Source organism: Centroberyx affinis, unplaced genomic scaffold (assembly GCF_046629955.1).
Source record: "Centroberyx affinis isolate AG114_WGS23_722 - 3 ecotype Tasmania unplaced genomic scaffold, CSIRO-AGI_Caff_v1 ptg001654l_1, whole genome shotgun sequence".
Taxonomy (NCBI): domain Eukaryota; kingdom Metazoa; phylum Chordata; class Actinopteri; order Beryciformes; family Berycidae; genus Centroberyx; species Centroberyx affinis.
This window is the reverse complement of record NW_027280084.1, coordinates 286,855-300,903: the sequence shown is the minus strand read 5'-3', so window position 1 is coordinate 300,903 and position 14,049 is coordinate 286,855. Positions and strand designations below refer to the sequence as shown.

Below are 14,049 nucleotides of genomic sequence, written 5' to 3'. Positions count from 1 at the left end.
AGTGTAGTTTAGTTTCAAACCAATGAACTGGATAGCGGAACCATGTGGCGAAGAAAAGCATGCGGAACGTTTAATCTTTCCCCGCTGCTTTCCACGGACCCACTAAACCGAGACACCAGTCACGCTTGTTGTTGTGCCCAGTGTCAATTACCCAGAATAAAATATGTTACTTCCGGTACGAGTTTTCAGAGTAAAATCTTTATTGACGAATATTTGTTGCAAATGTTTCTGTTGAATAATATAAAGCTCCAAAAATTCAAATATATATCTAAGTAAGAATCTTTAGTAAATGATAAAGAATTTTCCCCCAAATGTCCTTTTCACAGCATATTTACCTAGCCATATAAGCCTACATGAGAGTAAGTATGGGGCTGCCAATAATACACAGAGAAAGATGCACATAAACCTATACCAGACAATTTGGAAGCATGTCTACTCTCTTTTAAGAAGTACATTTTAAATCATGGCTGTGGCAATTGCAAAACTTCCTAAATGCGAACGAATGGGAGCCCCAGTACCAAAAGTGAGAAATTATGCGTTTTTTATTTTGAAAACAAAAGCGTTTTACTTCCGGTACTAGTTTGGCTAACTCGGACTAGCTTGACGCACGTCACACGCGACAGGGGGGGAGCACTAATGTGTTTACTTGTATGCATAATAGCAAACGTTTACAAGTTCGTTTGGTAATATTAACATGGTTGGAAAGATAAAACATGTCCGTCAGAAGCTTCACCAGGAGGCGGTGAAGCTTGACAGGCCCGGTAGCCTCCCGCAGCCCCCCCAGACTTCGGAAAAGGCACCGAAACCTGCCTTGGATCTAACGTTAAACAAAATAAGTCGCTTTCCACCGCTGGAAAGTAGGAAGAATGACGACTCAAAGGATAACAAACAGGTATGTGTTGAGAAAATCGCAAAATGAATAACTTCGACCATTCCATTGCCTATCACAACGAACGACTCTGGTATGGAGAGAACGTCACGCCGAAATTCATTAAAAAAATCTGTCAATTAGCTAAATGTGGCCTTGCTTGACAACAATTGTACGCATTTGGTAAAACACGACATTTTACAAATTGACAGGTCATCTCCTAAGTGTAACATACGAGTAGGTAATCCAGCAAGCAGCAATTATTTGGATAAAATAACTTTTAGAATTGTCTCACACTGCTCCCTACTGCCCTCCCTGATGTTTTCTGGTGGAATAACAGGCACATTAAAGTTGAAATGTTATTGGAAGTGAGTTCTTCTTGGTGCCGAAAATAAGAGAGGTATTTCACGAGTCAGAGTGGTAGGGTTTGAGTCATATTTACGGGGTAGTTATATATATATATGTTTGATGATATGCAAGGCTGCATTAAATTGACAGGTTTCTGACTTAAGTGTGGGGTGACGTCATCTTGATATGCGAGCAGGGATACTTTTTTTTACCCCCAACAAATATGAAATTTAGATTCTTATTGACAGACACGTCATATTTTGTTAATATGTACAAACTTTAGTGACTCTTTAGTAAGTGATTCCTTTGAATTCAATTGCCTGTTAATGTGTATTTGGGTCTGTTTATAATAATATTAGACATATCAGGGATACATGTACTTTAACTCACTCATATTCTCTAAATCGTACAGACACAGGCAGCGAGTTCCTTTCCCACTGGGATCTTTGCCGGCACTAAAATCACTCCGGAGGCCCTGGTGCAAACACTGAAGTTTGAGGAACCTCCAGATGTGGTGGTCCAGATACCTGTGAAAAAAGGTAACGCTGGCTAGCAAGCTGGATGTTAGCTTCCTGCTGTTCACTCAGTATGGAGGGAACATCATGCCAAATTTCTTTAAAAAATCTGCCATTTCAGTGCTTTCTTCCTTATCCGCAAACGTACATAGCTGGTAGAACATGATTTAAGACGTTTTATGAATTGTTATAATACTCCAAAATAGGGCTGAAAAATTAATCGAAATTTTATCGAAATCGCAATATGGCCTCCTGCAATTTTCAAATCGCAGGAGGCGCAATATTTGTTAAAGGCGAAATGAGTCAAAATAGCATTTTAAAGGAAATATTGTGGTGCTGCAGAGATGTCCTGGCCTACACATCATATTCTACAGACTTAAGAAAACATCTTTGTTTGGTACAGATCCCCGCAAAAATCACACTATAATCATTTTAATACGTTTTTCAATGAAAATGAGAATAATGATGTAAAAATTAGCATTCCCTATTGCAAATTATATCGCAATTGCAATATCAGTCAAAATAATCGCAATTAGATATTTTTTCAAAATTGTTCAGCCCTAGTAGTTTGTTGGCCGTTTGGAAACAGCAGTGATAGTATAGGGCAGAAATGTCTTGTGTTACTATTTCTTTTTTTTTTTCTTTTTTTTTTTTTTAATTTTTTTATTGGGTTTTGCAAGAACATACAAGTGTGTCATCAGAGCATGTATAAAAAGTAAAAAGGTAAATATTCCCTCTATAAAAAGACATTATAAAAAAGTGATTGTGTTACTATTTCTAACGGGCAGATTTTGAAAATTGATCAAAATATGGGAGAAATGGGGAATGGGAGTGTCTTGAAACTCCAACGAGGGCGGGAGTTTTTGTTCTAAAACGATCCAGAAAGTGAGTTTGAAAGCCAGAAATCTCAGCACCTGGCCATGTAATCGTTGAGTCATTAGTCATAACAACAACCCTATCAGATATAGATATATTATTGTCATTTTGTGCTATGAGACAGGAAAAACCTTACTTATTGCGTCTTTCAAAGAAAATTTCCACCCCAGATACTGTTACATATCATCAATCTGTGATGTTCAACGCATTCCAGGAGTCATTTTGTGATGAAGTGTTGATATATACAATTTTGTTGTATCCGCTTTCCTTCATCCTGTCTGTCTTGTGTACTTCTACTTCAGTTAGTGATTTCCTACATTTCCCAGAATGCCTTTCAACAATCCCCAGAGAACACCTGATTATAAAGAAGCCCTCGCTCTTTGATTCTGAGGGACTGACACCAAAACCTGACGTTTACCGTTGATGTTTCAGATAGCTGAAAAATGTCCTATTAAAAATTGTTGCTCTGCTGGAAACATGTAGATATGATAACAACAAAATTGATGCAGAAATTCAAGGCACATCACCAATAGCTGTTAAAGTGTTTTTGGGTGAACGTTTCCTTTTGAAAGGTATTCGTTGAGTTGGAACAACTTTCTCATAAGCCTTAGAAAAATATTAGGCTTGCACTTACTGGGCCTGCACTTACTGGGACTTAAGGGAGGGTTTAAGGAGGAGCTGAACCACCACATGTTGGGAAAGTGCCAGTTACCATAGAACTATTGAGTGCTGATAAAATGCTAGGACCATCTGTGTCTTCTTTCAGGAAGATCAAGAGGGAATGTGGTGGACTTCATATGAGATACCGTTTTCGGAAACACTTTAGATTAGGGAACACATATTAACTCTTAATAAGTTGCTTATTAACATGCATATTAGTAGTGTATTGGTTCATTATTAGTCATTACAAACCACCATTCTACAAGTATAGCCCATTAACTATGGGTTTTCCCTCAACAGCCTCCTAATTAGTGTTTATGGCAGTCAGTAAGGAAGTTGTGGCACATGAATTGGGCTTTTAGTATGCTTTGCTCAGTATGGGGCTTATAAAGTGGTAGTATCACATATTATTGAGAGAAATTATTAAACTACTGGGGGAAAACCCATAGTTAATAGTTAATGTGTTCCCTAATCCCCTGATTCTCAACCTCCTTTCATATCAAGGACCCATAATTTAGTCCACATTACCCCTATTTGTTGAGATTTTGTCTCTTGAACCCAAATCTGACAACATTTTTATTGTTAGATACGATTTTGTCCAGAGCTCCATCTGTATTGTAGAGAGGTAACAGAGAAACTATGATCAAAATAGTCATTCTCTAATTGTGTTAACTTCTTGTAAATGAAATAATGGTGAAGTTTAACACTTCATCAACTTGCTGGGGACCCCCTGGAACCCCCTCAAGGACCCCTGGTGCCCCCCCCCCCCCCCCGTTGAGAACCACTGCCCTAATCGAAAGCGTTACCCAGTTTTCCAGCGTCATCAACTAAGTTTATCAATCTACCTCTAATAACTGCATCTTAGTCCATCTGTGACAAGTACTGTGTTGTTGCATTGTATTCTCTCTGGCCACTAGATGGCGTGTAAGGCTCAGGAATCTCCTCTCTCACGCTACAGCAGCACCGCAGCAGACAACAGTGAAGGTTTTCTTTGGGATTTCTGTGCCGCTAATTAAGGCTATACTGCAGCGTCTCATTCCAGCTTTGAAACGGCAGCTTAAAAGGGCTGGCGTAGAAATCTTAGCGGGGCTGTCAAGTGGGGTGGGGGGTGGGGGGGGGGGGAGGAGGAAGAATCCAGCGAACGAATGAAGCCCAGTCGTAGCATCCTTCTGTGACTGGGGGATCTGTCTGTGTGAGGGAGTGATGGATCGGAGCCTAGTTGCTAAGCGCGCCGTGCCGCATGAAGCCTCCGCCAGACAAGGGCCCGGCGCTATTTATAGCCCGGGCGCGGTATAAATTTAGCTCATGCATGAAATCAAGGTTTAGCCCGCATCAGTGTTTCCTCACTTCAACTCGTTGAGGCTGGTGCGGATTGCCAACGCCGGTGTGCGCGCGTGTGTGTGTGTGTGTGTGTGTGTGTGTGTGTGTGTTCAGGAGTGCTTGTCCCGAAAAGACACCCGTTGTCGTGAGGGGGGTTTATGTTTTATTTATTTATTTATTTATTTATTTTCAGTTTACAGTCACCCATTGGAAATCAAGCAACTATGTCATCCATGTTAATCATGCAATTAACATGGATGGAGAATCTCCTTTGTACATGCTCATTTTTTTGTTCTCATTATGGCTTATGCTGGCTAAAATGATGTATCACTTTGACGATATATGGGGTCAATATTGGCCTTTTATAAAATATCAGCTAGTCAATATTGTTAATATTTAAATGCTGTTTCAGAGGCTTTTCCACAATTCTGGGGGAAGCACTGATTACTTGCATTTTTTGGAATTATTCGGCATGGAAATTAGGGCTGGGCGATATGGCTGAAATCAATATCATGATCATCATAAGGATTTTTCTCGATATCAATATATATCACGATATGGTTAATGTATGCAAAATCACGTTAAATAATCAAATTAATGTTCATCTCATTGAACCAAATGGTAATGTTAGGTGTGATGTCAAACAAAACAGAAATATTCAAATATTATTCCTACCATACCTCATTTTATGAGAGTTTTTAAGTAAAATTTGCTCGTCATCATCAATTTAGACAGCAGCAATGTGTCACGATATCAAAATATCCTGAAAGACGATAAAGGATAATATTGAATTATCGCCCAGCCCTAATGGAAATGGTCAAATTTGAAGATATTGAATGTCGTCAGCTTCATTAAAACATAATTGATATCCGTGTTTCTTTTCAAAAACCCACATCAACCCAGTGTAATGATGGAGTGGATGCCAGTGACAGTCTGCAGGCAGAGGCTTCTGCCTTCAGCTGCAGCACAATGCAAGACAGAAGTAGCTGCGCTGTCTCCGCTTTAAAGTCACAGTGAAGTGGCATTTTGGGGGCACCTCGCCTCCGTAATTTGCCATATTTCCAGTCGAAACAGGAACGGAGCGGGACATAACGCAAGGGGGGATCGTTCAAAAGTGGCAGACGGTATAAACCGATGGGATAGCAGTAGCTGCTGGGGAGAGAAAGGCTTTTTTTTATATATGATGTTATATGAGGCGGAGGTGGGGAATTGTGCAAAAATCTGGGATGGTAATAAGTAATGGGATACAAGAAAATAAAAATATTAAATGACTTTGAGGGCTGTATCTGCCAGACTGTCTCTTCTTAATCCAGTATAGCAGGTTGCAGGCCTTCATCTGCTTCATTTGTATCCACTTAAACTCACAAATGAACCCCCACTCCTTTTTTTTTTTTTTTTTAAACCCGCAGCTTGCCTCGAGTGCTCGTAAACGAGCTCCTGAAAGAGGCTACCGTTGCGACCGGTCAGCGGCAGTAAACCGTCTTCGGGAGAGAGAGAGAGAAAAAAAAAAAAAAGCCCGAGTGCAATTAGGCTAATCAATTCAGCTTTAGATCAGGGCAACCGTCCTTTATTCCAGGATCGGCCGTTGCGTGCGGTGGAGTATGAATGGTTTTCAGCATCAGCAAACATGCCACGGGGAAGCACTGTACATATTTGCGGAAGCTCCATTCCAGTGCTTTAATTCCCCGTAGAGAGAGAGAGTGAGTGAGTGTGGCCTCCTTTCTAGATGGCCTGCCACCACAGGGCATTGACTCACATTTGCTTCGCCATCATTAACCTCTTATGCAGTTGTGTTGAAGATGGGAGCGCCCGGGTTTTTGTTATTTCACATCAGTGCATCAGGAGTTTAACCAAAAGATGTGAATGGGACCAGCAGTAGTGTTGGTTTTATTTTCTTATGTATTACATTACTTGCACTTCCAGTTCGTCACATTAAGTTTGAACCGTATGCATGTTCACTATTCGGTTAATACAGGGCAGAGTTCATACAATATGTCAAACACGATGGAGATCATGTCCCTAAACATTTAAGTTCCTGTTTTTTTTCTTATACTGCTCATTTAGTTTCAGAACTGTCACTAGTTATTAGGGCTGAAGGATTTAGAAAAAATATCTAATTGCGATTACTTTGACTGATATTGCAATTGCGATATGATTTGCGATATTAGAGGGAATGATCATTTTGACATCATTATTCTCATTTTCATTGAAAAACGTATTAAAATGATTATGGTGTGATTTTTGTGGGGATCTGTACCAAACAAAGATGTTTTCTTAAGTCTGTAGAATATGATGTGTAGGCCAGGACATCTCTGCAGCACCACAATATTTCATTTAAAATGCTATTTTGACACACATTTCACCTTTAACAAATATTGCGCCTCTTGCGATTTGAAAATTGCAGTAGGCCATATTGTGATTTCGATAAGATTTCGATTAATTGTTCAGCCCTACTAGTTATGTTCAAAAGGAAATAAGCTGTATTTGTGGTTAAATTGGTCTCAAATTTAATTCCAGGTAGCATTAAACATCCTGCAGATGGAAGAATGAATTGCCCTGCAATAGATAGAAATTCATAAGAAATGGAGCGTTGCTGATGGTGAATATTGTCTAACGATAACAGGTCATGCTTCAGTATAGGCCGCTGTTCAAGGTTCAGCTTGTAGGTCATCAGAAGTTTAGTTTGGTTGCAGTGGGAATGTAAAGAAGTTACACTCACACAGCTAACATGGTTCTTAATATGTTTTCAATGTTGTCGAAATAGCAAAATGTCAAATTGTTGAATAAGTCTGTTGTCTGTATCACCAAGTATATATCAAATTATTATACTATATTGGGCCAAAAGTATTTATTATTTTCAATACAGAATTGTATTCTTGTCAGAGTGGAAAAGCCTCTGAAACAACATTTAGACCATGGGACAGTCTTGATGAAAATGGTATTCTCAAAAACAGTTCTTATATATTTTCTTAACTTTCCTCCTAAGAAAAAACCTATGTTATAGTTCAAAGTCTTCATATGTTCCCCTACACCTAACATTAAGATGAACATTTATTGTAAAGCTTTATTTGGTGTAGGGCCTTTAGGCCTCTGTCTCATGTTTATTGAAAATAAGCTGCAAAGTTTACAGTTACCAACAGCAACCAATGTTTAAATCTTTGCTCTAGTTGCTCTAAATAGGTTTTTCCCCAATTGTTTTGTAGATGGAAGCACTTTGGGTTGCCTCCTAGCCTTGTCTCCTAGCCTCCTAGCCTTGTCTCCTAGCCTCCTAGCCTTGTCTCCTAGCCTCAATGGCAGTAAGCCTAAAGTTTATCAACCAGAATTAATTCAGGCCCTATTTTGAGAAGTTCTTAAGTAGGAAAATTAAAGAAATCCGAGACTGTTACTAAGAAAATATTGAGGAATTGCACTTAAGAGCCTTCTTAAGAACTTCCTAAAATTTCCTCTTATGTCATTTCTTAAGCTCTATCTTAAGAACACATTGGTGAATCCCGCCCCAGATCTGATTTGTAAAGGCCAATATCGGCCCCATATATTGGCCTAACCCCTACAGTGAAAAGTGATGACTTTGTCAGTTGGTCAGACAGCCCCCACGGCCTTTTGACGAGGCGCTCTGTCTGCAGTCTAATTAGAGGTATCGTTTCACTACCGGACCCTGGAGAGAAGCCCCCCCCGTCTCCTCTTTATTTTAAGGTCAGCTCCCTAAAGACTGCCCGCCTGCCCGCTTCTCTCCCCTCGTAACCTCTCCTTTATCCCCCCCCCTCCTCCTCCTCCTCCTCCTCCTCCTCCCTCCTCCTTTCATCTCATTGCCATTCATTCCTCTCCTCTCCCAGTTTTCGGCCACTGTCCCTCTTCTCATTTACGCTCTCCTTTTCCCAGGGATGGGAACGACTTGCGCGGTTAAGCCTTCGTTAGTCGACATTCAAACCGGAAGTTATTTCAACCGAATTCATCGCTTCGCCTGCCAACGTTCTCAGCGTTTTCTCCCCATTTTATTTGTACCCGTCTCTTTTGTCTTTCTCCAATTTGGTGCGAGGCTCATTGGCTAATTTACCCGTGCGGAGCTGTCATGTTTCCTCTCATCGTCATAATGCGACTGCACAAGTGCATCAGAGCGTGCAGCGGAATAATAAAAAAAACGCTGCCGTCGGTTATCCAAATGTGAAACTCCATGATGCTGTGATGGCGAAAAGACAGTGTTCATCTACACCCAGAAAAGGGAGGGTTCTTCAAGGGTTCTTTGGTTAGGCTAGTGGATCTATACAGAACCAGAATGACTCAAAACACCTCCTGGTTTTGGGGATAATGCCGGACAAATGCCTGTCAGATATGATTGCTTTCAGCGGGTTTCAGTGTTTGGTGAAATTAGTTGAAATTCCCAAACCTAGTTTTCCCATTTTTTTTCTTCTTCCTTTCCTTTCCTCTCCCCTCCTCATCCTCTGTTCCTCAGCCTCTTCCATACATACTCTCTCTGCCCCTCCACCCACCCTTCCCTCTCCTTTATCACCTTCCCCAGCTTCAGTGCCCACCACCACCACCACCACCACCCTTTAGGTACAAGCTGTCAATCCAGCCTTAAAGTAGAGGAAGGCGAAGAGGCCAAACAGGATGCAGGGAGTGGGGCGGGCGGGGGTTGTGAGGTTGTGGGGGGGGTTTAGTCTCGAGCCACCCGTAATCACAGCTATCCATTTCACCTAACAGCGAGAAGACGATGCTCCCGGTGGGAACGGAGTGGTGGTAAAGCACCCTCCCCATTCTCCCACCCCCTCCAGAAACACTATAGCCCACCCCTCCAAGTCCCCCTCCCGCCCACCCACAAGTGATTGGGTTTCCCCACTTCTACCCGCATTTGTAGTCCGCAGCAGATGCCTATCTTTGCCTGTTCTCTCGCTGCAAACAGCAGCACAAACACATTTGTTGTCGAGCGCTGCGGTGGCAGATAAAGGCCTGCCAGGATCTCTGGAATGCGCGGACTCTCTGGAGATGCTACGCCTGTCCGAGCAGCGCCCACCGAGGCACCGGCAGATGGGATATTTACACCGACACCGAGGGGACTTCATGCACCCCCGAAGATTGTCAGTCTTCTGTCAAATCACTGTGTATTCGGACAAAAGGTGCCGCGGCAAAGAGTCTACCTTCGGCCGAGGAATCGCGGAGGATTCGCATCGTTTCTTGGTCCCTTCGTCATTACCTCTCCTCAATAGCCGGGGAAAGTTCTGTATGTCTGCGTATTCAAAATGGCAGATGTCACCAATGTCAAATCTCAACGCCTAACTATTAGTTTTGACCGATGTGGGTTTGTGAAGGCCAGCAAGTAATCAGTTTTCCCTAGAAAAGCCTCTTAAACAGCATTTAAATCATCATGGAACACTAAAACTCTTCATTGAAGCCCAAGAGGGTGATGATAATAATATATATAATAGTAATACTTGTGTGGAATCCAATCAAAATGCTACACCTGCATCATATCCATCATATCAGAGATGGATGGACACAAGCAGCCCTATATCCGTAATATCAGTCTAACCCTTGGAAGTCAGAGCTCATTATCAACGCTGTCTGGAGGGTGTGGAGCCTTGAAGGATCTCACTGGCCCTGCTCTTCCTGTGGTTGACCACCCTTGTCTAGACATGCCTTTGGCCATGGCAGCCACCGCTGAGCGAAGCTGCCCCACAGAAACTGAATCCTAATTGATGTACTAGGCTAATAGCCCAGTAAGGATCACAGAAAGCCTTAAGCGTACTTGTTATTATAGATGGAAAACAACATGGGTAACAGAGAGAGAGCTTAGAGTGTTTCGGGTCTGCTAACAATTAACCAATCTCCAGTACACCTGCTGAATGAAAGTTTGTTTTCTCTAATAAGAGAATTCATTATACAAGAACGACAACTTCTTGAAGGGTATCTTTCAAATTTGTCTGTCAACGGGCAATTTGTACACATTACTGGCCCTTTTGCCTACCAGCCTTCAACACTGTCTGATTCGTAGTCAGAAGCCCCTCGAAGAGAATGTCCGAGTCCCTCAATACAATAATTTACATAATTTACATAATTTGAATAATTGAAAATGCCCTCCGTTGAATCTTAAGGTACAAATTTGCTTAATTGTGCTAGGTGGCGTGGATTGATTATTTGATAACACTTGCGTTGTGCATTGTGATACATTAAGCAGACATTAAGATAACAAACCCATTCAGAGATCAACTTTTCACACAATGTAATCATCAGGCAAACAAATCAGGAAATTGCATTCAATTTAATATCATGTAATTTACAGTACAGTTTCCCCATAAAGTATTTAACCTGCAAAATGTTTTTGCAGATTGTTTATTATATCACACTCTGATTATATCATGCACTCACAATGTGCTTCTAATGCCTTATGAGCACCAATTCAAGTAAGTAAATGCTATTGAAGCAGTGTATAACCCTGAGATGTTGTCTGGCCTTCTCTGAAATGATCATATTATTGAGGAATTGAGGATAAATTCAAAGACCATTTCCATGAGGCTGATTGTTCTGTGCACAGAGATATCCTGCCTACTGGAGATGGGTGGAAAGACTGTGGAATATGCATAACGAGAGACAACATTTCAGCAGCCACTACAGTCCCCAAGCCTGACATTGGGCTGGATGGGATCAATAGGCCAACATACAGTGATTCTGTTCCTGCTGTTTGGACAGGGCAGAACACATCAGATCCATCTGCGGTCATTGAAATGACGTGGCCTATTTGCCGGCTCTGACCTTTCAACTCTACAGAGCTGGAGCTGTTGCCGATCAATGGACAGAAAGGAGGGCAGCACACAACGTTGTACATCCATTTAGTTTTTCTTGGTGTTGTGTTATTGAGGTATATTTAAAGGAAAAATCCACCCTAAAACACTTTTAACACAAGAATAGGAATCGGCAACGTACCTTGCATTTCTGGGTCCATTTTGTTGTTTGGTGATGTGTTTTTCTTATTTCTCTGGATAATTGGCAAAACATAGACAATTTTCATTTTCAGTGCATTTTTTGAAAGCTGAAAATGTTTTGGCTATGTAAAACATCAACGGTAAATGTCAGGCTTTGGTGTCAGCCCCCTCTCTTGCCATTAGTATCGCTATCAGTTCCATTATTGTTCTTTTGACTTGCACATAAAACCAATGGCTAGATGCAACTAGTCCAGGTGTTCTGTAGATTGTTAAAAGGCATTCTGGGAAATGTAGGTAATCACTAACTGCAGTTGATACAACAAAAAGGTAAATTACAACACCATCACAAAATAACTCCTGGAATGTATTGAACATCACAGATTGATGAGATGCAATCGTTTAAAAGCCCTTTCACATCTAGAATTAGAACAATAAAGATAACTATAACTATAAAAACATTCAAATCGTTCTAAGCAAATTTAATATCTGAGTTCCTGACAGTCGGGTTTCTAGACAAGAATGCAGTGTAGCAATGTCCCAAAGTTCACAAACTAGTTGGCTAGCTAACTATATTTATACACCCAAACACCCACTTTTGACTGAAAGCAATAAGTTCTCGCCCCTTCTCTGGGAGTTGTCGAAAGGTATTCTGGGAAATGTAGGAAATGACTAACTGAAGTAGAAGTAGGCGAGGCATGTTGAGGGAAAGTGGGTACGTGAAGAAAGTAAATTGCAACGCTATCACAAAGAAACTGCTGGAATGCATTGAAGGATGGATTTTTCTTGTTTTGTCTTTTTTTTTTAATTGTGTGTAGCACTGGATTCCTGTGGTATAGCATAGTTTATAACAACCCAGTGCATGCCATAAATTATACCAACTCCCAGTAGGCTGTGTTTTCGATAAACTGACATGCATCAAATGGCTGCTGGGATTGCTGTAGGCCCTAGACGTCATTGATTCATGCAAAGTACTTCATCATGGTTTCACTTAGGGCTGTTGGAAGCTTTCTAAAGAGCTATTTGTGACCAAGACGGTACTCTAGCCAATCAATCCACAGCTGTAATCGTAAGCATAGCTCCTCGTTCTCACATTGTTTTCAGTGACGTGGGAATAATGGCAGCGCTAATGGGATTCGCCTGCTTGTTTGGAGAGGAAAAAAGAATGCAAGACTGGATGGAGAGAAGTGCCTATAGCCAATATTTTGTGCCGAAAATACCAAAAATTGTGTGAGTTCTGACAGTTTAGCACAAGTTTTACATAAATTTAGAGGCTGGAGGAGGTTTGTTTGCTTGTGTAATGTTTGCAAATGTTAAAATTATGTTATGATGGGTCAGGAATGATTCAAAAAAGCATATTTTCCATCTAAAAGTCAAATGCTTTTGGAGCATATGAAAATATACTAGGGTTCAACCGATTTTGAAGGAATATTCATGCATATTTGTGTGGAATTTGATCAATATGTCACATTAGAATCAATTCAGGTTACGTTCTTCCCATAGACAACCAGTGTAGTATTGATCAATTCTACAATAAATATGTAATTAATCAAACTACATCATATCCATCATATCAGAGGTGGACCACACTGACTGACCGATATCTAATTTTTAATAAAAGGACAATATCGGCCCCATGTATTGTCAAACCAATATTTCTGTTGAATCCTCATTCCGACACAGTCACTTCACCCCCTGCCCGTTCCTAGAAATGGCAGTCAAGGTCTTTACTGCATTGCTAATTACAAAGGCAGTGCCATCGGGCCACTAAAAATAGACCACTGCAATACTGCCACTTCATTCAGGGAGGGGCCCATCGATCCTCCCGTCCACGCGAACACGGAGCCGATGGCTGGTGCGGTTCATCTCACGGTCAGTGGTTTGTTTCATAATCAAAGCCCTCGGATGAACCAGATAAGACCATTTTAAAATGTTTTATACAGACAGAGTACTTACATTTGTACAGTTAACCCATATCACTTGGAAGATGAATGCACTACATGAGTGATTCTCAACCTTTTTCATATCAAGGAGTAGGGCTGAACGATTTTGAAAAAATATCTAATTGCGATTATTTTGACTGATATTGCAATTGCGATATGATTTGCGATATTAGAGGGAATGATCATTTTTACATCACTATTCTCATTTTCATTGAAAAACGTATTAAAATGATTATTTTGTGATTTTTGCGGGGATCTGTACCAAACAAAGATGTTTTCTTAAGTCTGTAGAATATGATGTGTAGGCCAGGACATCTCTGCAGCACCACAATATTTCATTTAAAATGCTATTTTGACACACATTTCACCTTTAACAAATATTGCGCCGCCTTGAAGGCAAAAACATCCTCTCTGTCACTGTAAATGCACAGAACAATCAAATGTGGAGTCATTTTAGATGAGATTTGAATGCGGGTCATCTAAACTTTAAAGTTTAAATTTGAAATGACCTGCGAGATTCTTGTTTTTCCTTGATTTTGGCGACACCTTTGGTGAGAAGCGGTCATTGCTTTGGTGTTTTGCACTCAGAGAAGGGACTGGCCCAC

General features: G+C 40.9%; 1 protein-coding gene across 1 annotated transcript in view; it reads left to right on the top strand.

Annotated features, from left to right (window-relative positions):
• Nucleotides 1-620: 620 nt before the first annotated feature.
• slx9 (SLX9 ribosome biogenesis factor) overlaps nucleotides 621-14,049 on the top strand; it is a 28,949-nt gene continuing 15,520 nt past the window's right edge. The window contains exons 1-2 of the mRNA XM_071528303.1: nucleotides 621-892; nucleotides 1,629-1,755. Of these exons, the coding sequence (XP_071384404.1) occupies nucleotides 695-892; nucleotides 1,629-1,755 (325 nt within the window). The 5' untranslated portion in view covers nucleotides 621-694. The remainder of the gene's footprint in view (nucleotides 893-1,628; nucleotides 1,756-14,049) is intronic.